Source organism: Tarenaya hassleriana, unplaced genomic scaffold (assembly GCF_000463585.1).
Source record: "Tarenaya hassleriana unplaced genomic scaffold, ASM46358v1 Cleome3, whole genome shotgun sequence".
In the NCBI taxonomy this organism is placed as follows: Eukaryota; Viridiplantae; Streptophyta; class Magnoliopsida; order Brassicales; family Cleomaceae; genus Tarenaya; species Tarenaya hassleriana.
The window spans coordinates 7691185-7712210 of NW_010966177.1; the positions used below are offsets into that span (position 1 = coordinate 7691185).

Sequence of the window (21026 nt, forward strand, 5' to 3'; positions counted from 1 at the left end):
CCTGCTGAAATTCATGCGGTCTGTACTCAAGCTCTGACTGAGTTTTTGAGATGTGGTTAGTGAAGCAACCGATTTGCATTTACGGAGTGGCGAATTTCACGAGTCAGATTGGTTCAAGTGAAGGATAATAATTACTTAGGGGGTGCATTGGTGCACTGTCTGACTGTTCATTTGGTTTTGTCGTGGAAGAGAAAAAAAAGAAACATTTCTGTTTTTGGATGGCAATGCAACGATCTCAAGACCCAAGAACTGATCTTGGTGAGCTGAAAACCCAGATTTTGAAGAAGATTGGGGTTGAAAAATCTAGAAGGTACTTTTATTACTTGAGCAGGTTTCTGAGTCAGAAGCTTACTAAGAGTGAGTTTGATAAGTTGTGTCACCGGCTGTTAGGGAGGGAGAATGTTTCTCTACACAACCAGTTGATCCGTTCGATTTTGAGAAATTCGTCCCTGGCCAAGTTCCCACCGCCAGCTCATGAAGCGGGTTACCCTGCTAAATCTTTGGTAAAAACTGTTCAGAGTTCTAATAGAGAAGAACATGGCGGATCTTTAATCCCTAACCATAATCAAAACGATCCTGCATGTCCAAATGGGATTTTGCCCATGTCCCCACGAAAGGTTAGGTCTGTAGTGCGTGACAGGAAGATCAGGGACAGGTCTAGTCCTCTAGGCCAAAATGGGAAGGTCGAAAGTCTGTTGCATCAGCCCATGTGTAGAGAAGACAACAACGGTACCATCAATGTGGAAAATGGGGATTTGGGTCGTTTTGAGCATCATAGAGCAAGCCAACTTGACGATGAAAGAGATGGTTCATTTCTCTGTCCTGCTATGTATTTTCGGACACAAAAAAAATTCTGTCACACGTTCTATAATTTGGTCCGTTAATGATTTGTGTGGACAAGTCTAAACTCATGATTTTTTCTTTGTTTTCTCGTCTTATTAAAAGGTGGGAAAAGTCACGTTTTCGTAGAAGATTTGAAGAGGAAGAGAAGCAAGCTAGCCTAAATCTCTCGAGAAGTCCTCTAACTGCACCTCTAGGAATTCCATTTTGTTCGGCTAGTGTTGGTGGAGCCTGCAGAACTGTTCACATCTCTACCTGTCCAGACCTAACTAGTTGTTATGACAATGGTGGGTTATCTGATACAGAGATGCTGAGAAAACGGATGGAAAATATTGCAGTAGCACAGGGTCTTGGAGGAGTTTCAATGGAGTGTGCCAATATGTTGAGTAACATGTTGGACGTGTACCTGAAGAAGCTGATAAAATCATGCGTAGACTTGGTTGGAGCTAGGTCCACGAATGGAAATCTCGGGAAACAAGCTTTAGACATGCAGCAGGTTCAAAACAGGGTTGTAAATGGAATGTGGCAGCGTAATAATTTGCAATTGCAATATAGCAACGGGCTTTTAGACACAACACAAGATCAACATTCAGTGTCTCTGCTCGATTTTAGAGTTGCAATGGAGTTAGATCCACACCAACTTGGCGAAGACTGGCCATTGCTGCGGGAAAGAATTTGCATGCGTTTGTTCGAGGAACGAGAATTTGGGGTGTGAAGGAATCTTTGTATGTTGGTTTTACAAAGTCAGCCTATTCTTGATTCGGTGACTGAATTTTTTATGAATGACTGATTCATAACTTTCTGCATCCGTAATGGACCAGATGGCTCCCCTCCCCTGCATACTCTGTTAAGATGAAGTTATGAGTTCGGAGCTGAAAAAAACACATTCCCGTCTGGCAGCAACAGACTTGGGACAGGCTAGTAGATTATTTTAGACTGCAAACCCAAGCTGAACATAGCTAATACGTGCCATCGGTTCCAATGTTGTAAGATTAGCAGTCACTGGCCATCCATCCCTCTGTCTCAGCCAATAATGAGACCTGAGAAAGTTTTGCAGGGTGAAAGGTACAATGCAACCATGTAATAGCTGCAGTATTGCTCTGTGTGTAACCTAGTCTTAGAATTTTTTAGGGTTCATATCTTAATAACACTTTGACATCCACTTGACATTGCATTTTTGTTTTATTAATGGAAGAGTTATTTTCAATGTCTTCAAGGAATTGGCATACCTTGCATTCAAGTGGTAGTTTGTTCTGTTTCTTGTTCCTGAGGAGTCTCATTTCAAGTTTCCGTTTATATATGTTTCTTAAACCACTCACTATTGCCCGAAGTTGTGACCCCTCATGCATGAAGACATTGGCAGAAAATGAAGAACACTGTCAGATTATCGACCAGGTGACTTTTAACTGACCGCCAAAGAAAAGTATCTGCATATCATTTTTTGATATGAAACTTGTGTTGTCTCTCTTGATCGATTTCTCTTCTCAGAATGTGTTATGCCTGCTACTTTCGTTTATGTCTACAATGTAAGCAAGTGCATCATTGCCCTGTAAGCCACTGTTAAAGACACTAAGCAGGTGAACTCAAATTCAACCCATGAATTGAAGGATCATGGAGCTTAACAAATATAGCTTCAGTGCAGTTTTAGAGGTGCCATTTTTTGGCAAGTATCAAGCTCGGAGCTGCAGGCTACTCTGTGGACAGGGGGGCTATGTTTTGGTAAGTTGTTCTTGGACTTCTTCATAGCATACAAACGTCTTTGATGATCTTCTAAGATATGTGACTTTTATTTAGTTTCCTTTTGATGTGTTTCCTTGTTAGAGTATACACTAAGGTTTACTGTTATGGTTCTGTAGCTCTATATAAAAGGACGATTTCCCGAATAATCAAGTATCAGAGAAGTTTGGTCATATTTTGGAGGTATTTCGATCCTCGAAACTCCAAAGTTAGGAGATTCATCAGTCTCTCAAAGTACCAGCAAACACTTTCCAGTATAATCTGATCTCGGGTTATACCATATCCTTATGCTTGTGTTGTGACTAAGGAGCTTGTGAATTTGTTTGAACGCTAATATTTAGCTTCAGCAATGGAGACATATCGAAAACTTGTCTGGTTCGTGTTTCTTCCTGTTCTTGTCTTCTTCAGTTATTATTGCAGATGTTTTATCTCATTTGTCAAAGGCCGACTTGGCTTAGGGGTAAAACCATTTACCTTCTAAGGTCGTGGGTTCGAATCCACCTCCCTACATTGAAATGTAGGGTTCAATGTAGGATAAGGTGGCCTAGTATATTCCCTTCCCCAACACCCCCACTAGATAGGGATACGAAATGGGTTGGTCCTTTTTTTTTTATCTCATTTGTCTGAATTCTTCTTTAATTGGTTTTTTCAGTTTCAGAAGAGCAGAAGATTCCTTGGCCAATATGCGAGGTTAATCGTATACTGTGGTTACTTGCCTTGACGGCCAAGTCAACACCTTACCCTCCATCTTCTGGAGTTCACTGCACAAAACTTGAGGTGTTTGGTTATTCGTAGACCTGGAATTGGCTCCATCGCAACAACACTGATGGATTTTCAGATGGTTAAATGCCAAAAGAATCAATATTTGCTGCTTTCAACAGTTTTCCTGGGGATCCATATGATTATTTTTGTTCTTACAGATCACAGGTACCCCTGGTTCTATGCACATCAACAAGAAATGGGCAAAGAGACATTGTGACTCCAATGTTACAACATGTCATAAATTCTCACTCTGGAATGTATCATCAAGAATATGTGCAACACAGGAGAGATTTTGTTGTTACAAAGAAGGGATAATGCCACTATATGTATAGATCCATGGCTTCATTGAAACTCCAGACTGCGAGGAGGAAGACGACGACAACGGCAGTTGTTGAGAAGAGGGTTATGCAGAGGCTCTGCTCATAGGGCGCCATATCTTTCAGTCTCAGCCATTCATCTCCTACTGTATACTCCTCCTGTGGATCACATAGACCATAACTTCACGTAAAGCAAAAGAAGTACAAATAAATGACGCTAGATTCACTTTGTATATTGCCAGGTTTCATTTTTGCCATTTGTGAAAAAAATGGCCTAGAAAGTCTGTGGTCACAGCTATGAAAAATGACAATGAGATGCTGCATTTCACATCATCATTGCATATATCCACAAGGTGTAATTAATTATATGTTTGTTTTCATGCATTTTGCTTCTTGGGTGCAGTGTTCATTGAACCTATCCTCCCTTCCAACTGGTGAGAGCCCAACTCCTGGGAAACCCTGGAACAGTTCCAAGGGGACAGGAGAATCAAGATTGGCTGCAGGTCAATGTTATGTCGTGTTTGTCCATCTGGCTTTCCGTTGGAAAAGAGACCAAGTCAGAAACACGAGAGAGTCCATTAGAGGAAAGAATATAATATTTTCATTTTTTCATGAACTGTGTTTGTAATATCTGCGTGGTTGTGTGTGTATATATATCAAATTTGATAGATGAATTTTTTACCATCTTGTTTAGAATCAATTGTAACTGTATTTAGAATTAATTATAAAGTCGTAATAACAAAGTTGTTTTTGTGCGGATAAATATTGCGTACCAAGTGGATCATTTGAGTAAAATCACATGTTTAGCCTGCTGTTGCTAAACCCTTGACTTCGCGAATCGATTCCCGACCTTCCGATCCATTTCCGACGAAAACCGTTTCCCGATAGTTGGAATTGAGAAAAAACCCTTGTTACGGTTTGGGGAAAAGGGAGGATTTTTAGATCATTGATTTTTTTAGTAGTAGGAAAGAGATGGCGTGTAGAGGGAAGGAGATGATGAAGAAGGTGATGAAGGTGGTGGGAGAGGAGAATTTGGCACCTGGGCTCAAAGAGAAGCTCAAGAATTGCGTTCCCGACAGAAAAATCGTGTTGAACAGAGCCTAACGCGGCCTCTTCGCCGGCCGTCATATCCAGTTCGGCAACCGTGTCAGCGAGGATGGTGGCGACAAGTCTCTCTCTCTCTATAAATCTGTTTTGATTTGTATATGTTTATCTAGATGTTCTTGATGCGAATGTCCTGTGGGTATAAGGTCGCTGCGTCTGCTCTCTGATTAGTGGTTTTTTTTTGGAATAAAGCTGAGAAATTATACTCTTATCGATGGCTAGCTCGGCTGCTCCTCTGGATTTTGGTCAAATCTGAGTTTCTGTCTTGAACTGCTTGTTAGCTGATTAAGATTCGGTGTCCTGTCTTCTCTTCAATGCTTCGATACATTATTTCTGGTTAGGCTTCGATTCTCGCGGCTCTATCATTGCTTTTCTTCCAAAAAAATTGTCCTTTTTGACGGTTAGCTTGGATGCTTGGATCTGGGTTTGTTTTGAACTGTTTGTTAGCTTCGAAAATGTGGCTGATTAAGATTCTATTCGGTGTGTATCCAATTCAGTGCCTTGATTACCTTTCTGGGTCGTGTTTAGTCCCCCAGCTTCTGGGGCATGACGTCATTTCTGTAGGAGTTTTTTACTCAAATGAACCATTTGGGTGGCACCTATTTCACGTCCTACACCACAAAAAACATAATACATTAAATTTTTTTTAAAGACGAAATTACCCTTAATGAATACACGATATTTATCTGTTCGAAAACAACTTCGTTATTACGACTTCGTAATTAATTCTAAATATAGTTACAATTGATTCTAAAATAGGTGTATGTCTTATTTTAGTGGTATATCAGTTATATGTTAGTCGTAATAAGGTCGCAAAAAAAAAAAAAAAAAGGTATTTCGGACTTTTTCAACCGAAAAGTAGGTTAAAATTGAAAAAAAAAATTCGTTTTTTTCCGGTGGTGTACGTTGAAATAGCTGCGACCCAAGTGGGTGAATTGCAAAAATGACTTTAAATGTCATTTTTACTTCATGGCATGACCTCCCTTCTTTTTTTTTTAAACCAACATCATTTCATAACCTCATAATTGTATCTTTCCAAAAATATCCTTTTTTTTTATTTAATATTTTCATTTTAAAAAAATATTTCAACCCTCTCTCCTCTTCCAGCTCTCTCTCTCTCACTCTCCATCCGCATATATCGAACAAACTACATTCTCTTCTCGCCCATTCTCTGATCTTTAAGTTCTCTTCATTTCCAATCTATTTTTCAACTAATTTGTTGTGAAAAAACAATATTAAGTTTGGACATTTCATCGATTACACACAAATCTTAATAATAGATAAATATTGTTTCAAAAATTCGTTATTAAATTTGGATTTGTGATTTGTTGTTTTGTTATCTTTATATTTAATCTAGATGATACAGATGAAGCAAATATGATATATGCATCAACAATACCATGATTCACGTTATTCTAACTAGTCGAAATCGTTAAATACGTGAAATTCGTCAAAATGGGAAAATTCGAAAAACTGGTCATACATACGTGTCAGAATGGTCAAACTGGTCGTACTTCTAACTCGTCATACTTTTCAAATTGGTTAAACTGGTTATACTCGCAAAATTTGTAACGTTGATCATAATCATCAAAGTGGTCAAACTGATCATACTCATTAAATTTATGATATGATATGATTATTACTATGTTAACACTTTTAAAACGATGGATTATGCGATTTCGAACAGGTCTGACCGTCTGACCAATGTATGACCGTCTGACCGTATGACCGTCTGACCATTTGAGTACGATAAAAAAGGTCTAAATTAAATTTAAACTATTTAAAAAGTTGTATAGGGGTTATAAAAATACTACTGCATCGTTTTTTAGTTCTAATGTGTTACACAAACACTACTAGTACTTTAGGTCTTCTTTGGAAAGAGTTATATTGACATGCAAAAAAGGTGCTTAATCCGTATTGCTATGACCAATTTCAACTTGAGAAATCTATCATACGATATGATTATTACAATGTTAACACTTTTAAAACGATGAATCGTATAATTTTGAACAGGTCTGACCAAGGTTTGACCGTATGACCGTCTGACCATTTGGGTACGAAAAAGAAAGTTCTAAATTAAATTTAAACTATTTAAAAAGTTGTATAGGGGTTATAAGATTACTTTTGCATCGTTTTGGAGTTCTAATTTCACGTAAAAAAAATCTCTCGACATAAGTCAATTGGACTCAATATGTTACATAAACACTACTATTACTTTATGTCTATGTGGAATGAGTTGTTGATGACATTGTTGTTTTTGGCACCATAAGCAAAATCAGATCGGTTTGACCGATGTGCCATTTCGATAGCCAAAATTTCTCTGAGGATTTTCATCAAACACTTTCCATGCATTCTCAAATTCTTCAACTTTGGTGTGTCGGATCTCGTTCTAGAGGAAAAGTTTGACGAGTGTAAGCTTAAATGATATTGTTCCTTCGAATCGAATCGAAGCGAAACCCTAATAAGCCAAAATTCAATATAAGAAGAACATGTTTGATCTACACTTTTAAATTCGTAAATTCATCATTTTTGAAAAAGTATGACTAGTCTGGCTCGTATAATCATATGATCAGTCTAATGATATGATCAAAATATGATCGTTATAACCAAAGTTTGACCGTATGACCAAAGTCTGATCGTCTCACCAAAGTATCATCCGTTTGACCAAAGTCTAACCGTTTGACCGATTTTAAATTTAAAAAACGTGTTGTATGAGATTATTATTATACCAATTAATACTTTTAAAATGATAAATTCATCAATTTTAAAGAAGTCTGATTATCTGACCAAATTCTGACTGTATGACCAATGTCTGACCGTCTTATCAAAGTGTGACCGGTATGACCATTTTTACACGAAAAATAAAAGTCTAAATTAAGTTTAAACGATTCAAAAAGTTGTACAAGGGTTAATACATTTCATCGTTTTGGTGATCTAATTCTATATATAAAAAAATCTCTTAACATAAGTCATATTTACTCAAAGTGTGACCGGCTGACCAAATTGTGAACGTCTGACCAATATCTGATCAGTACGACTAAAGTCTGACCGATATGACCAGTATGACGTTTTAAGAGCCAAAATTTCTCTGAGGATTTTTATCGAACACTTTCCATGCATTCTCAAATTCTTCAATTTTGGAATGTGAGATCCATAGTAGAGAAATATGTAGAGTGTAAGACGAAAATTGAAAAATTTGTTGTTAGAATCGCCAACGACATCTCTTTGGAGAGAAAAAGAAAAAAAAATAAGTTTTGAATTTTTTTTAAAAAAAGTGAGAGAATAAATTTTTCGAAAGTTTTTTTCACTATATAAAGAATTGCCACGTGTTCAAGTTTTTAAGGGCAAACTAGTCTTTTCGTCATTTTAGTTTTTTTTTTAAAACCCTAAACCTAGAGGGTCATCCCTTGAAGTAAAAATAGATATTTGGGGTTATTTTTGCAATTTTGCCGACCAAGTGAGTCATTTGAGTAAAAAACCCTTTCTGTAGCTCTCCTGCTTTACTTCTGTGGCATGAGTTTTATATACGTTTTTTCATCTCTTTGCTAGAATTATGGCTACAGAATGCAAGTGGAATTGCGATGATTCAAGAAACCGAGCGATGCTTGCTATAATACTCGCCGTTCAGTCTTTCAAGTGGAGTTCTTCTATGTGTTAGTTCACTATTTGGAACTCCAAATGCTAAAGATGGTACCTTTGTGTTGGTAAATGATATTCTTGGTGATTTGGTTGGTTCGTCTGTTCAAAGACAGTTGAATCCGTGTGAGTTTTCTTCGATCATTAGTTTCAGTAAGTATGCATTGTTTTTTGGGTGGGAGAACAGGTCAAGGAGATGCTGGAAACCGTACGTACAGGAGAAACGGCTCTTCAGCTACATATTCGACAGCCATATCCGGGTGAAAGTCACGACCCATGCTCTCCGTTGCATAGACAAAGCCGGTGGGATAGACGAGTACTTGCTGAAAACGCCGTACCGTAAGATGGACACAGAGATGGGTCTGAAGTGGAAAGCCAAGGTGGAGAAGATGTACGAGGAGCTCGGTCAGATGGAGGCGGTTTTCTTCACTCCAGAGGACGAAGCCAAGTTCGAACAGGGGTTCAAAGACTTGAAGCTGGCCAAGAAGGAGGCTCGTGGGGAAGCCAGGAGGAAGATGTACGGACGGAGAGGCGGGCGAGAGAAAGAAACAGATGGGAATTCTCTGGAAGAAGGGTCAGGATCAAACCAAGATGATCACGGCTGGCTAGCAGCTGATGCCTAAGTGTTCTTTCTTTTTTGGAGTTATTTAGTTTAGATTCGGAAACAAAACACTTCAGAACTCTTGTTTCTTTTGAGTTATCCTTAAAGATCCCATGCCATGGTAAAGCTTAGAAGAATGGTCTAGAGAGTGATAAGGGACAATAGAACGGTCTAAAAAGTGTCTCAATTTTGGTCGGAAGTACTCTGAAACCATCCAAAAAATATCGGATTTTAGGTCTAAATTTGTAGATCTGAAGTTTTCGTGCCAAGTTGAAATCGGGTTTCGAACCAATCCCAAAATCTATTAAACTTTTAAAAAATTGTCCTTTTTGACGGCTAGCTTGGATGCTTGGATCTGGGTTTGTTTTGAACTGTTTGTTAGCTTCGAAAATGTGGCTGATTAAGATTCTATTCGGTGTGTATCCAATTCAGTGCCTTGATTACCTTTCTGGGTCGTGTTTAGTCCCCCAGCTTCTGGGGCATGACGTCATTTCTGTAGCTCCCCTGCTTTACTTCTGTGGCATGAGTTTTATATACGTTTTTTCATCTCTTTGCTAGAATTATGGCTACAGAAAGCAAGTGGGAATCTCTTTGCTAGAATTATGGCTACAGAATGCAAGTGGAATTGCGATGATTCAAGAAACCGAGCGATGCTTGCTATAATACTCGCCGTTCAGTCTTTCAAGTGGAGTTCTTCTATGTGTTAGTTCACTATTTGGAACTCCAAATGCTAAAGATGGTACCTTTGTGTTGGTAAATGATATTCTTGGTGATTTGGTTGGTTCGTCTGTTCAAAGACAGTTGAATCCGTGTGAGTTTTCTTCGATCATTAGTTTCAGTAAGTATGCATTGTTTTTTGGGTGGGAGAACAGGTCAAGGAGATGCTGGAAACCGTACGTACAGGAGAAACGGCTCTTCAGCTACATATTCGACAGCCATATCCGGGTGAAAGTCACGACCCATGCTCTCCGTTGCATAGACAAAGCCGGTGGGATAGACGAGTACTTCCTGAAAACGCCGTACCGTAATATGGACACAGAGATGGGTCTGAAGTGGAAAGCCAAGGTGGAGAAGATGTACGAGGAGCTCGGTCAGATGGAGGCTGTATTCTTCACTCCAGAGGACGAAGCCAAGTTTGACCAGGGGTTCAAAGACGAAGGTGGCCAAGAAGGAGGCTCGTCAGGAAGCCAGGAGGAAGATGTACGGACGGAGAGGCGGGCGAGAGAAAGAAACAGATGGGAATTCTCTGGAAGAAGGGTCAGGATCAAACCAAGATGATCACGGCTGGCTAGCAGCTGATGCCTAAATGTTCTTTCTTTTTTGGAGTTATTTAGTTTAGATTCGGAAACAAAACACTTCAGAACTCTTGTTTCTTTTGAGTTATCTTTAAAGATCCCATGCCATAGTAAAGCTTAGAAGAATGGTATAGAGAGTGATAAGAGATAATAGAACGGTCTAAAGAGTGTCTCAATTTTGGTCGGAAGTACTCTGAAAGTTTGAAACCACCCAAAAAATATCGGATTTTAGGTCTAAATTTGTAGATCTGAAGTTTTCGTGCCAAGTTGAAATCGGGTTTCGAACCAATCCCAAAATCTATTAAACTTTTAAAAAATATATACAATTTCTTTTTATCATTATATAAAGAATGTATTAAACGGGTTGGGCCATTTCGATTTAGTCCGATCGGACTTTGGACTTGATTCTTGATTTTATAAACCCGAAAAATTTGGACCGACACGAATCCAAACTCAAAACACTAAAAGCTATACGAACTCGGACCAAACTGACCCGTTTTACATCCATCCCTAGATTGTGTATCTATACATATAGAGTATACATTTCATATAATTAGATATATACCAAAGGATGAGACAAAGTTGATTAACTGTGCGTTATTACTGATTAGGATTAATAGAAAGCATAAGCAGTCAATTAAATAAACAACATCACCAATAACCTTTTTGCAAACTTTATCTCTCTAACCTCCCCTGCCCTAATCTCTTCTCTCTTATTCCCACCAAACTCGAAAGAACACAGAGAAAATGGTCATTGATGGTCATCGTCTTCCTCTTCTTGCAAACTGCTCAGACAAAAACAGCTCTGAGTCTGAGACATCATATCACTCCTCTTCTTCTTCTTCTCCTCCTCCTCCTGCAACTTGGGTCGATCATCGTCGCCGTCACTGTCATCGTCTTCTTCATGATCATCGCCGTCGGATTCTTGGAGGGTAAGTAAAGGCATGGAATTAGGGTTCTTCCAAGCGTAGAACTGCGACGATCTTCTGCTCCTCCGACTAAGCTTGTTTGCAATCAGCAATCTTCTCTTCTTGTTGAACGGATTCTCCACTTTCTCCAGATCCTTCGCGTTGCTCGCTTCCATTAGATTCCCGAACGATTTCGATTTCCCCATGTAATGATTCGACAATCCTCGCCTGAATCCGACAGATGATGGAAACAAAACAGATGAATCGTCGAGTTCCAAAAAAACCAAACATGCAAAGGAATTTTCAACTCTCGGTTTCAATGATCTAAACTAATAAACTAGACAATATTGCGAAAACCCAGATCAATTAATAAAATTAATTCCAAGAAAATTATGTATGATCCATTTACCTCTCTAAATTTTGCAGAAAGCGAGAAAGAAAAATGGAAACTTTGTTTTTTTTAGTAATTGCACGGATGAAAGGAGCGTACTTTATTGGCAGAGAATCCTCCAGAGCGGTGAAGGAACCCAATCCTCCTTGCGATGAAACGGCGTCGTCTTCCTCCTCGTTCTCGCTGCACTCTCCCGGAGTTCCGATCGATGATGAACTCTCCGACGATTTCTCCGGCGACTCCTCGACACGCCGTCTCAACCCGATCCGGGCCCCATCCCGAACGGATTCCTCCGCCATGAACAGAGCCGCCTTATCCTGCGCCGCGACGCCGCTCCTTCCTCTAACGTACGCCGCTCCGATCCCAAACGTCGGACCCACCAAAACCTCCATCTTCTCCGGCGGATCAACTCCGACTCCTTCGTCAGAGAACAAAGTTTCCGCTGACCTTCGGCTAACCGAAACCTCGATCTCTACTTTGTTTCCACCAGTCGGATTGTCATCAACCGGCGATTTGCCCGTCTCTTCGTTTTCACCGTTCTCCCTCTGGGTCCGCAGGTTAAGAGATTTCTCTCTTGAAACAGACAAAGGAGATGAAAAAAATATTCACAGGAGAAAAGGAAATGAAAACCAGAGAAGATGGGCAGACACCGGCAAAGAAGAACGGAATAAGATAAGAGGAAGGACGTGGATAATATTTATAATAAATAAATGGTATATATATAGGTTTACTTACGGACTACTACGTGTATGTTTGTATGCATGTATGTATACGCACATGTTCTCAATATAGCCAGTGCTCGTCCGTTGACTACTGACGGAGACACTAACGTTTCACACGTTCTTGATGACGTGTCGATGGCTGAACGTTTTGGGACTGTCTCCGTTAACTCTCCGTTTTGTCCTCGTTACCGAAACTTCCGTGGTCGTTGTCACAAGGAATCTCGACCTTATCCATTCTCCACTAATCGTATTAATGTCTGATTTATTTATTTTTTCGCACGTTTTTTGCGGAATAAAGAGAAATATATTTGTCTGTCTTAAAATGAGTAGTTTTCACATTTCAAAAAGTATACAAAATATTATACAATCAAAGTTACATGCATTTATCTTCCTTTATTAGAAATAAATGTGCAGTTATATCTAATAAATTATTTGAAAATCTTAACACTATATTTTTAAAAATCTTCAAAACTAAACTTCTACTGATCATTTAAAATTTTCATTTTTAGAAAAAAATTATTTTTCAAAATATCTATTAAAAATCCGGATGATCTATATATTCAAATAAATATTTATCTTTATAAAAGCGTTAGAAAATCTGTTATATTTTTCGATTCATTTATTTCAACTCGAATTTGTAAAACTATATTTATAATAAATATTAATACAATTAATCTATTTTAAATTGAATTAAAAATTGATAAATTAAGTAATTATAAGTTTTTGAAATTTTTTATAAATTAAAATTTTATTTTATTATATGAATGTTGATATTTTAAATTTTTTTTTAACTTTCAATATTATTGATTTTTTTTTTATCATAATAAGTCTGAAAATATTTAAAATTTGAATACATATTTTTTAAAAACTGTTCTTTTTTTTAATTTAACATATCTGGATCAATATTTATAAAACATAAATTCCAAAATTATATAAACTCTTTGCGAATGATTCAAAGTAATACTAGGTTACGCATCACCCACAAAACTTGTTTTATATAATTATCCTAAATTGTGATCATAATATTATTAATTAAATATTCTGCATAACTATTGTTTTTAGATTAATTATTAGCTTTCTTCAATTTGTTTTTTATTTTTATTTTTGTGCGTACAAGAATTTTGACTGGTCTTGGACGAGAATATGTTGAGTGATTAGTGGATATTAATTAGTAGATCGAGAGTTGTTATTATATTTCATAAAAACCCGAATATTCTATATGCATAACCAATTGTTATAATTTTTTGTATCTCTTGACATTTTTTTTATAATAAAAGATAGTATTATTTCGATTGAATAATGCATTATGTTTTGGGAAAAAATCGTTTTGTATGATCTTTTAAAACATTATCAATCTATCATTTTGCTCTTGACGATTTGTTTATAGATTTGCTCGGATCTTATATCTTTACAATTTTTTAATCATTTGTTGTAACACAACCATATTTAAATAAACGAGACCAATGAATAATTAATTGTGGGTTAGTTTATAATAATATCATATCATCATCATTAAGTGTTCTAATCAAATGTGCAATACATAATTGTTTCGTGTGTATATATATATATATTGTAACATTATAAAAGCCGACAGGGCAGGCAGAGCCTAACCTTATCTCTCACCTTTGGATTATAAAAAATGAAACAAAAATGATTTTATTAAAATGTAGCTAAATCGAGTCCAGTGTTCCGAGGGCATCTTCTTCCTTTTGCTTTTTCCTTTTTACATTATCTTTCCTGTAGGAACCTACATATATCTAATTATTATTTTTCCCTTTTTTTTAAACAATTCTTAGAAATATCGATATTTGTTCAGTAATAATTACGATTACTCTACATTTCTGATTTTGACTTGTATTTTTATTTTTTTATTTTTTACAAAAAAATAAATAGATCTATTCAACCGTATTCTATATACTTCAATTGTTAATCCTTATCAATTGTTTATTTTAAAATTATTTTATATTTAAATTTTAGTTATTTTTGTTGGTGAACAAAGTGAGCAAAGGGAGATCGACGAAGACAACGTAATGATGCATGGTGGACAGCAACGTAACGGCAACACGTAAATAAGGCAAGGAGACAATTACCAAGGAGACAGGTACAAATTTGATACTCTTCCTTTTATTTGTATATAAAATATTGCATTGCCATATGTCGATACAATGTAGAATATATATCACTTGTAAATGTATGCAATATATACGAGAATATACACAGCAACCCTTTTTTTCTATTCTTCGTCTTTATCGTCTTTTCTCTTTCAGATGTATTGATCTGATTCCTCTGTTCTTACTCTGCATTATTCCATCGGTTGAATCATTCTCTTTATGGTAATAGAGCACCAAAATCTTTGATCCCTCTTGATTTCACATCTCTTTTCGTTTCAAATCCTCTTTGCTACCCTCCATTGACAGCCATGGAAACCACACCGAAACTTATCCCGATCACCTTGACCGGTGAAAATTATTTCTATTGGATCAAGGCTACAATGGCGGCTCTCAATAGCAAGGGTTTATGGATGCATATTTCGCTTGAAAAAAAGGTGTCTCCCAGTGGCCATCGAAGGAGAAACCCCCGAGCAACAACATCTCCAAAGAAACGGACAAACTGTGTCCGATTTTAGCAAATGGAAACAGAAGGACAGTCAGGCATTGGTGATTTTGCAAGGCTCTTCGGATGTGCACCTCCTCCAATCTTTCATCTCTCAAGACACAGCAAAGTCCCTTTGGAAGGCACTTCAAAAAGTTTACGGTAATCTCTCGAACGTTAGTCGTATTTTTGGACTAAAAATTCAAGGGGAGTTTTGTGCCATTTGGGCTGAACTTAAAGAGGTTCGACCAACCTCGCTGGATCCGCAAACAATAATGAAAAGTGTTGAGGAGGACAAGGTTTTCTCCATACTTTCCACCCTCAATGTTTCGTACAACGACATGATATACCATGTCCTCCGTCAATCCAGGCTTCCAACATTCGAGGAGTTGTGCATGATCATCAAGAGAGAGGAGACTGGTCAAAATTATTTTTCTGGCCCTCCAGAAATTGCTCACTACGTTAACAAACCTTCAAGCTCTGCTGCCCCTTCCCGCGATCGTAATCTGTACTGCTGCGACTACTGCAAACGACAAGGTCATAGTAAGGAGCGATGATGGATCCTTCACCCACATTTGAAGCCTGCTCGATACAAGGATACTCCTCGCAAATGCATGGCTATGACGACCATTGGTGAATCTGAAATCAGCTTGACTAATGTCGAGCTCAAGGGACTGAAACATCTCTTACAATCTATCAACAAAGATATCGGTAATTTTTCACACAAATCTTCCATTGTTCTTGATTCGGGTGCTACCACCCATATGTTTTGTGATGAAACTTTGTTTCAAAATATCATTCCAAGCCAAGGCGTTGTGACTATTGCCAATGGTAATTAAGAGTGTTCCAATCAAAGGGTCCGGTAAGATCAAATTGTTTAGCCGAGATATCTCGACATTATATCTCCCTGACTTTCATACAAATCTTCTCTCTATACCTAAAAACCACGGAATGAACCGAACTGGTTATCCGGGCGGACCGGGACCAGATAGGTCATACCGGAGGTACAATTTGGTAATAGAAATGGAAAGACTAAAAAAATATATATAAATAAATATAAAAGACTAGGCAAGCGAAAATGCATGTGTAGTAAATAAACTATATAAATGTGTGTGACTGGGGTAGCTGGCATGACGTACGTTAATTCGAAAGGATTCAGATTAACATTTAGCGCGTGATTGTAGAAAGGGACGTTTGTGATTGAATGCAGATGCTTGCGAGATTGCGTCCCATTCATGGGCCATCCGATCCGGGTCGTACGTCACTCATATGGGATATGATTGTGAATGTGGCGATGACATAATCGCGCCAACGTCTGAAGATAGGACGATTATGGGCACCCCGATGACTTGCGTAGATAGACGATTGTAGTCGGTACTATTGCGTGACGAGGAACATACGGTTCTTGGAATTGCGCCAACGTTTCCGCTAGCGACGGAGCAGATCCCGAGATATGAGTATCCCGAGGATGAGGCATTACACATACCTGAGATTCGGGTAGATTGGGGTCTCCCGAGGAGGTGGTACGAACTTACTTTGCTAGATTCGGGCACGAACCTGACAAGTATTTCCGCGGCGGATGGTCGGCGAGGGGGTGTTACAGCGATTGGCTCTCCCGTTATAGTTGATGGCATTGGTTGTAGCCGACGTCTAGTGAGCTCCGGTATTGAGAGGTGATATCAATGCCGGAGTGGGGTGACACACCTAGTATCGAGAGGTGACATCGATGCTAGGGTGGGTGATGTGTTCGAGCGGAGAAAAATATATATATTTATGCCGGATCCTGGTGGTTGTGGAGTAGATGGATTCCGAGGAGAGAGGTGGTTGTGCTACGCACATGGGGAGTACCTTACCTACGCATGGTGCGCGTAGAGACGATTTGACGGACTATGTCTTGCAACCTGTCGTACGGACTTGATTGTGATTGCTGATATGCTTGTCATTGATTCCATGTTTTCGATTCCTATTTATTAGAAAATTAATATATATATATATATATGTATGTATGTATGTATGTATGTATGTATGTATGTATGTATGTATGTATGTATGTATGTATGTATGTGCTTTCCCTGGTTCCATGATAATAGAACTCTGGGTTACCCCCGAGTTCACTCTCTAAACAATTAGCTTAGGACGTTGTTACACAACGTTTCAGGTCGTGAGCAGCAGTAGTCGAGGAGCGGACATCGGAGACCTGGGCAGCTTATCACCACTGATCATGTATAATTATTTAATATGATATGGTTATTCTTTTGGGAAACGGTTTTGATATTATATCAGTGGTAGACTTTCATGGTTTGTAATAATGTTATACTACCACCCAACTATGTATAATTATAATTGAGAATAATGTATCATATATATATGTATGAATGTTTTTCTTCGAGAATAATTTCCGCGGATTTTTTGAATTGTGTTTTTATTTTAATTGTCCATATGACGACGCAACTAGTATTGCGGTATACGGGTTTCGGGTGTCACAATTCTGGTATCAGAGCAGTTCCTTCCACGGGGAAAGAATGTGCTCGCATTTTCACTGGAATTTGGGAATGGGTAAAAATGATTTTTAAAGATTTTACGAAAATCTAAATCACCAGGTCCCGATACTAAATAAAGTTTCTTGTCCGCAGTAGTTATGCCTCCACGAATGCTCACCTGCGCAATGACCTCAAGGACCGAGGGCACCTCCGCCGAATAATGACATGGCGGAAATGCATTGTCAGTTCGCATTGTTCCAAGGGAACATCTGGCAGTTTGTACGAGGCTGCATGCCACCACCACCGCCACTCCCTGCTGCTCCACCTGCAGCAAGGTCGGAGGGAGATTTTCCACCACCGCCACCGATGCTTGTACCTCCGAGGATTCCAGAGCAAGTAGTAGTGGATTACCTGTCATTCGTCAAGGAACTCCGAGCCTTGGGTACTCCAGAGTTTGAGGGTTCTCTTAGCCCGGAAGCAGCAGAAGACTGGATCATCAAGATCATCCATCACTTCAACTACATCCGGTGTCCGCTGGAGTACCGTACTGAATTAGCGAGCCATCATCTGGCTGCGCAGCTCGCCATTGGTGGGAGGAAGTTGTATGTGAGGCTCCCGCAGGACACCAATTCTCGTGGGAAGAGTTCTGGGGGGAGTTCGAGAAAAAGTACTATCGGAGGCAAGATCAGGGTCACCGTATTGTAGAATTCCTTCGCCTTGAACAGGGTAACATGACTGTTCGAGCGTACGAAGCGGAATTCAACCGGCTGCTAAAGTATGGAGGTCACATAGTGACAACCGAGGAGTACAAGATCCAGAAATTCATTGCTGGGTTACGTGCTTCTCTCAGGAGGAGAATCGAGCGCCATGAGTACCCTACGTTGAGTCGGTACATCAACCAACTCGACAAGGTGGAACGAAGCGAGAAGGAAAATATGGATGCCAAGATACAAGACCATGGTCCATACAGGAGAGTGCCAGTCAACCTCCCCCCGGTGAGGATTGGGCAGACGAGTCAACCCCGCGACAAGGGGAAGGCTCCAGCGTTTCGTCCCACGACCCCGAACCAACCACTACAGTATAGGAGGCCATGTGCTAAGTATAGCCGAGACCATACTAGAGCTTGTGGAAACACCATGACGTGCTACCGTTGCGGTCAACCAGGGCATTTTGCTGCTAGATGCATTGCGAACATAGCGCCTCAAGCCAACAACAAGCCACCGCGTCCAACACAGAGGAGATCGGGTGTTGCTTCGAGAGTTTATGCTCTCACAGCCGAGGAGGAGATCCAGGAGAATCCATACATAGTGGAAGAGCCATTTGTTGCAGAGCCGTTGACCACCTACGAGGCCAATGATGAGGATTACATGATGTTGCATGCATCACTTTGTTTGACACAGGAGCTACACATAGCTTCTTGAGTGAGAAAAAGGCTGGAGAATTGTCGATCATGGAGATCGATACGACTACACATTTTATGGTGTGTACACATGCGGGACAGACTCTTCCAGTCTAGGGGATTTTGCATTGCATGCCCTTGACTATCTGTGGGAGGATGTTGACTGCACATCTTATCGTCGTACCTATCCGGGGTTACGACTTAATAATGGGAATGGATTGGTTGTCGAAGCATCAAGCCCAGATTGATTGTCGCCAACAAACTATTTTGTTCACTCAGGAGGGCGGAGGATTCGAGTTCGTTAGGAACAGGTCACGGAAGGTGTATCCAATTATATCAGCTTTGAAGGCTAACAGGATGATCGAGAAAGGGAATGAAGCCTTCTTGGTTGTAATCACAGCAACCGAAGGAGCCGAAGCAAAGCTGGAAGATACTGCCATGGTTCGGGAATTCCCCGATGTGTTTCCTGATGAACTTCCCGGACTACCACCAGAACGGGAGGTAGATTTCTCCATTGAGGTTGTGCCAGGAACGAAGCCAATATCTAAGACTCCCTATCGGATGGCTCCGACTGAGATGGCAGAACTGAAGAAGCAGTTGAACGAACTAATGGAGATAGGGTTTATCCGACCGAGCGTATCACCGTGGGGAGCACCGGTGTTATTTGTGAAGAAGAAGGATGGCAGTATGCGACTCTACATTGACTACCGAGGCCTGAACCAAGTGACCATCAAGAATCGGTATCCCTTGCCGAGAATTGATGAGCTGCTTGACCAAATGCAAGGAGCGAAGTGGTTTTCCAAGATCGACTTGTGTTCTGGGTATTACCAGATCCGAGTAAAGACTGGAGATATTCAAAAGATTGCCTTTCGAACGCGATACAATCATTTTAAGTTTGTAGTCATGCCATTTGGCTTGACAAATGCTCCAGCGGTTTTCATGCAGCTAATGCACCGCGTGTTCATGGAGTATCTCGATGAGTTCGTCATAATCTTCATTGGCGATATCTTGATATATTCACTGGACCAGCAGACGCATGAAGAACACTTGCGGAAGATCTTATGGCGATTGCAGGATAATCAATTATACACTAAATTCAGCAAGTGTGGTTTTTGGTTGCAAGAAATCGGATTCCTTGGTCACATCGTTTCGGCGCAAGGTATCCAGGTTTATCTGGCAAAGATCGAGGCAGTAATGGATTGGAAGACGCCCACCAATGCGACTGAAATTTGAAGTTTCTTGGGTTTAGCGGGCTATTACCGTCGTTTTGTTGAAGAATTCGCTAAACTGGCAAAGCCTCAATGACGAAGTTGACGGGAAAGAATGTACGCTTCGAATGGACAGAGGATTGTGAGAAGAGTTTCATGAAACTCAGAATCCAGGTGTTCCGTATGACGTGTACACGGATGCTTCGAGGCAAGGATTGGGTTGTGTTTTAATGCAAGAAGGATATGTGATAGCATATGCATCCAGACAATTGAAAAGACACGAGGAGAACTATCCGACTCATGATCTAGAGCTAGCCGCGATAATCCACGCTCTGAAAATTTGGAGATCTTATCTTTACGATGAGAAGGTTAAACTCAACACCGATCATAAGAGTTTAACCCATGTCATCTCGCAGAAAGATTTGAAACTTCGACAAAGACGATGGCTAGAACTGATGGCTGATTATGACTTGAAAATTGCTTACCATCCGGGTAAAGCAAATGTCGTAGCTGATGCATTGAGCCGGAAGAAGATATTGTCCGCTATCAAAGTATTGTCCTCATCACAGGAAAATATAGCAGAGTTGTGGGCTATATTGGGTCATTTGACGATTGCAGAGGATGAACAATTCCCAGATTTGAGAACACGGGTAATTTTGGAGCAGCGCAGTGACCCAGAACTCATGAAGCACATATAGGAGATTGAGCGATATCGTGAGAAAGGGTATCAATTGGATGATGCTCAAGCATTGAGACTGCATAACCGGCTGTGTGTACCAGATGATGGTGAGTTGAGACGGAAAATCTTGCAAGAAGCTCATCAGTCCACATTAGCGATTCATCCAGGAGCTAGCAAGATGTATCGAGGCTTACGACAATGGTATACATGGCCCGACATCAAGAAAGACGTCGCAGATTTTATTGTGCGATGTCTGACGTGTCAGCAAGTGAAGGCTGAACGACAAATGCCTGGAGAAAAGTTGCAATCGTTAGAGATTCCAGAGTGGAAGTGGGACTCTATAGCAATGGATTTC

The 21026-nt window shown here is 39.7% G+C and overlaps 3 protein-coding genes and 1 pseudogene across 3 annotated transcripts; 3 read left to right on the plus strand and 1 right to left on the minus strand.

Annotated features, from left to right (window-relative positions):
- Positions 1 to 6: 6 nt before the first annotated feature.
- On the plus strand, positions 7 to 4354 carry LOC104819931. Its single transcript, XM_010550239.1, has 2 exons — positions 7 to 829; positions 946 to 4354. The coding sequence occupies exons 1-2, from the start codon at positions 219 to 221 to the stop codon at positions 1553 to 1555; spliced, it is 1221 nt and encodes a 406-aa protein (XP_010548541.1). The 5' UTR covers positions 7 to 218; the 3' UTR covers positions 1556 to 4354.
- Positions 4355 to 4434: 80 nt separating this feature from the next.
- Positions 4435 to 9019, plus strand: LOC104820196 (54S ribosomal protein L24, mitochondrial-like). Its single transcript, XM_010550564.1, is given in 2 exon segments — positions 4435 to 4825; positions 8584 to 9019. Coding segments are annotated over 2 exon segments (633 nt in total). The 5' UTR covers positions 4435 to 4628.
- Positions 9020 to 9559: 540 nt separating this feature from the next.
- On the plus strand, positions 9560 to 10303 carry LOC104820198 (annotated as a pseudogene).
- Positions 10304 to 10761: 458 nt separating this feature from the next.
- Positions 10762 to 12283, minus strand: LOC104819932. The gene is made up of 2 exons (XM_010550240.1): positions 11691 to 12283; positions 10762 to 11428 (listed from the first exon to the last, which is right to left on the minus strand). The coding sequence occupies exons 1-2, from the start codon at positions 11981 to 11983 to the stop codon at positions 11044 to 11046; spliced, it is 678 nt and encodes a 225-aa protein (XP_010548542.1). The 5' UTR covers positions 11984 to 12283; the 3' UTR covers positions 10762 to 11043.
- Positions 12284 to 21026: the final 8743 nt, after the last annotated feature.

Bases quoted from the DNA above. Each gene is read 5' to 3' on its own strand.
- LOC104819931 (XM_010550239.1), top strand. From the start codon at position 219: ATGGCAATGCAACGATCTCAAGACCCAAGAACTGATCTTGGTGAGCTG. The intron at 830-945 runs GTATTTTCGGAC...TCTTATTAAAAG, and splicing joins TCATTTCTCTGTCCTGCTAT to GTGGGAAAAGTCACGTTTTC.
- LOC104819932 (XM_010550240.1), bottom strand. From the start codon at position 11,983: ATGGAGGTTTTGGTGGGTCCGACGTTTGGGATCGGAGCGGCGTACGTT. The intron at 11,429-11,690 runs GTACGCTCCTTT...TGTCGGATTCAG, and splicing joins GAGGATTCTCTGCCAATAAA to GCGAGGATTGTCGAATCATT.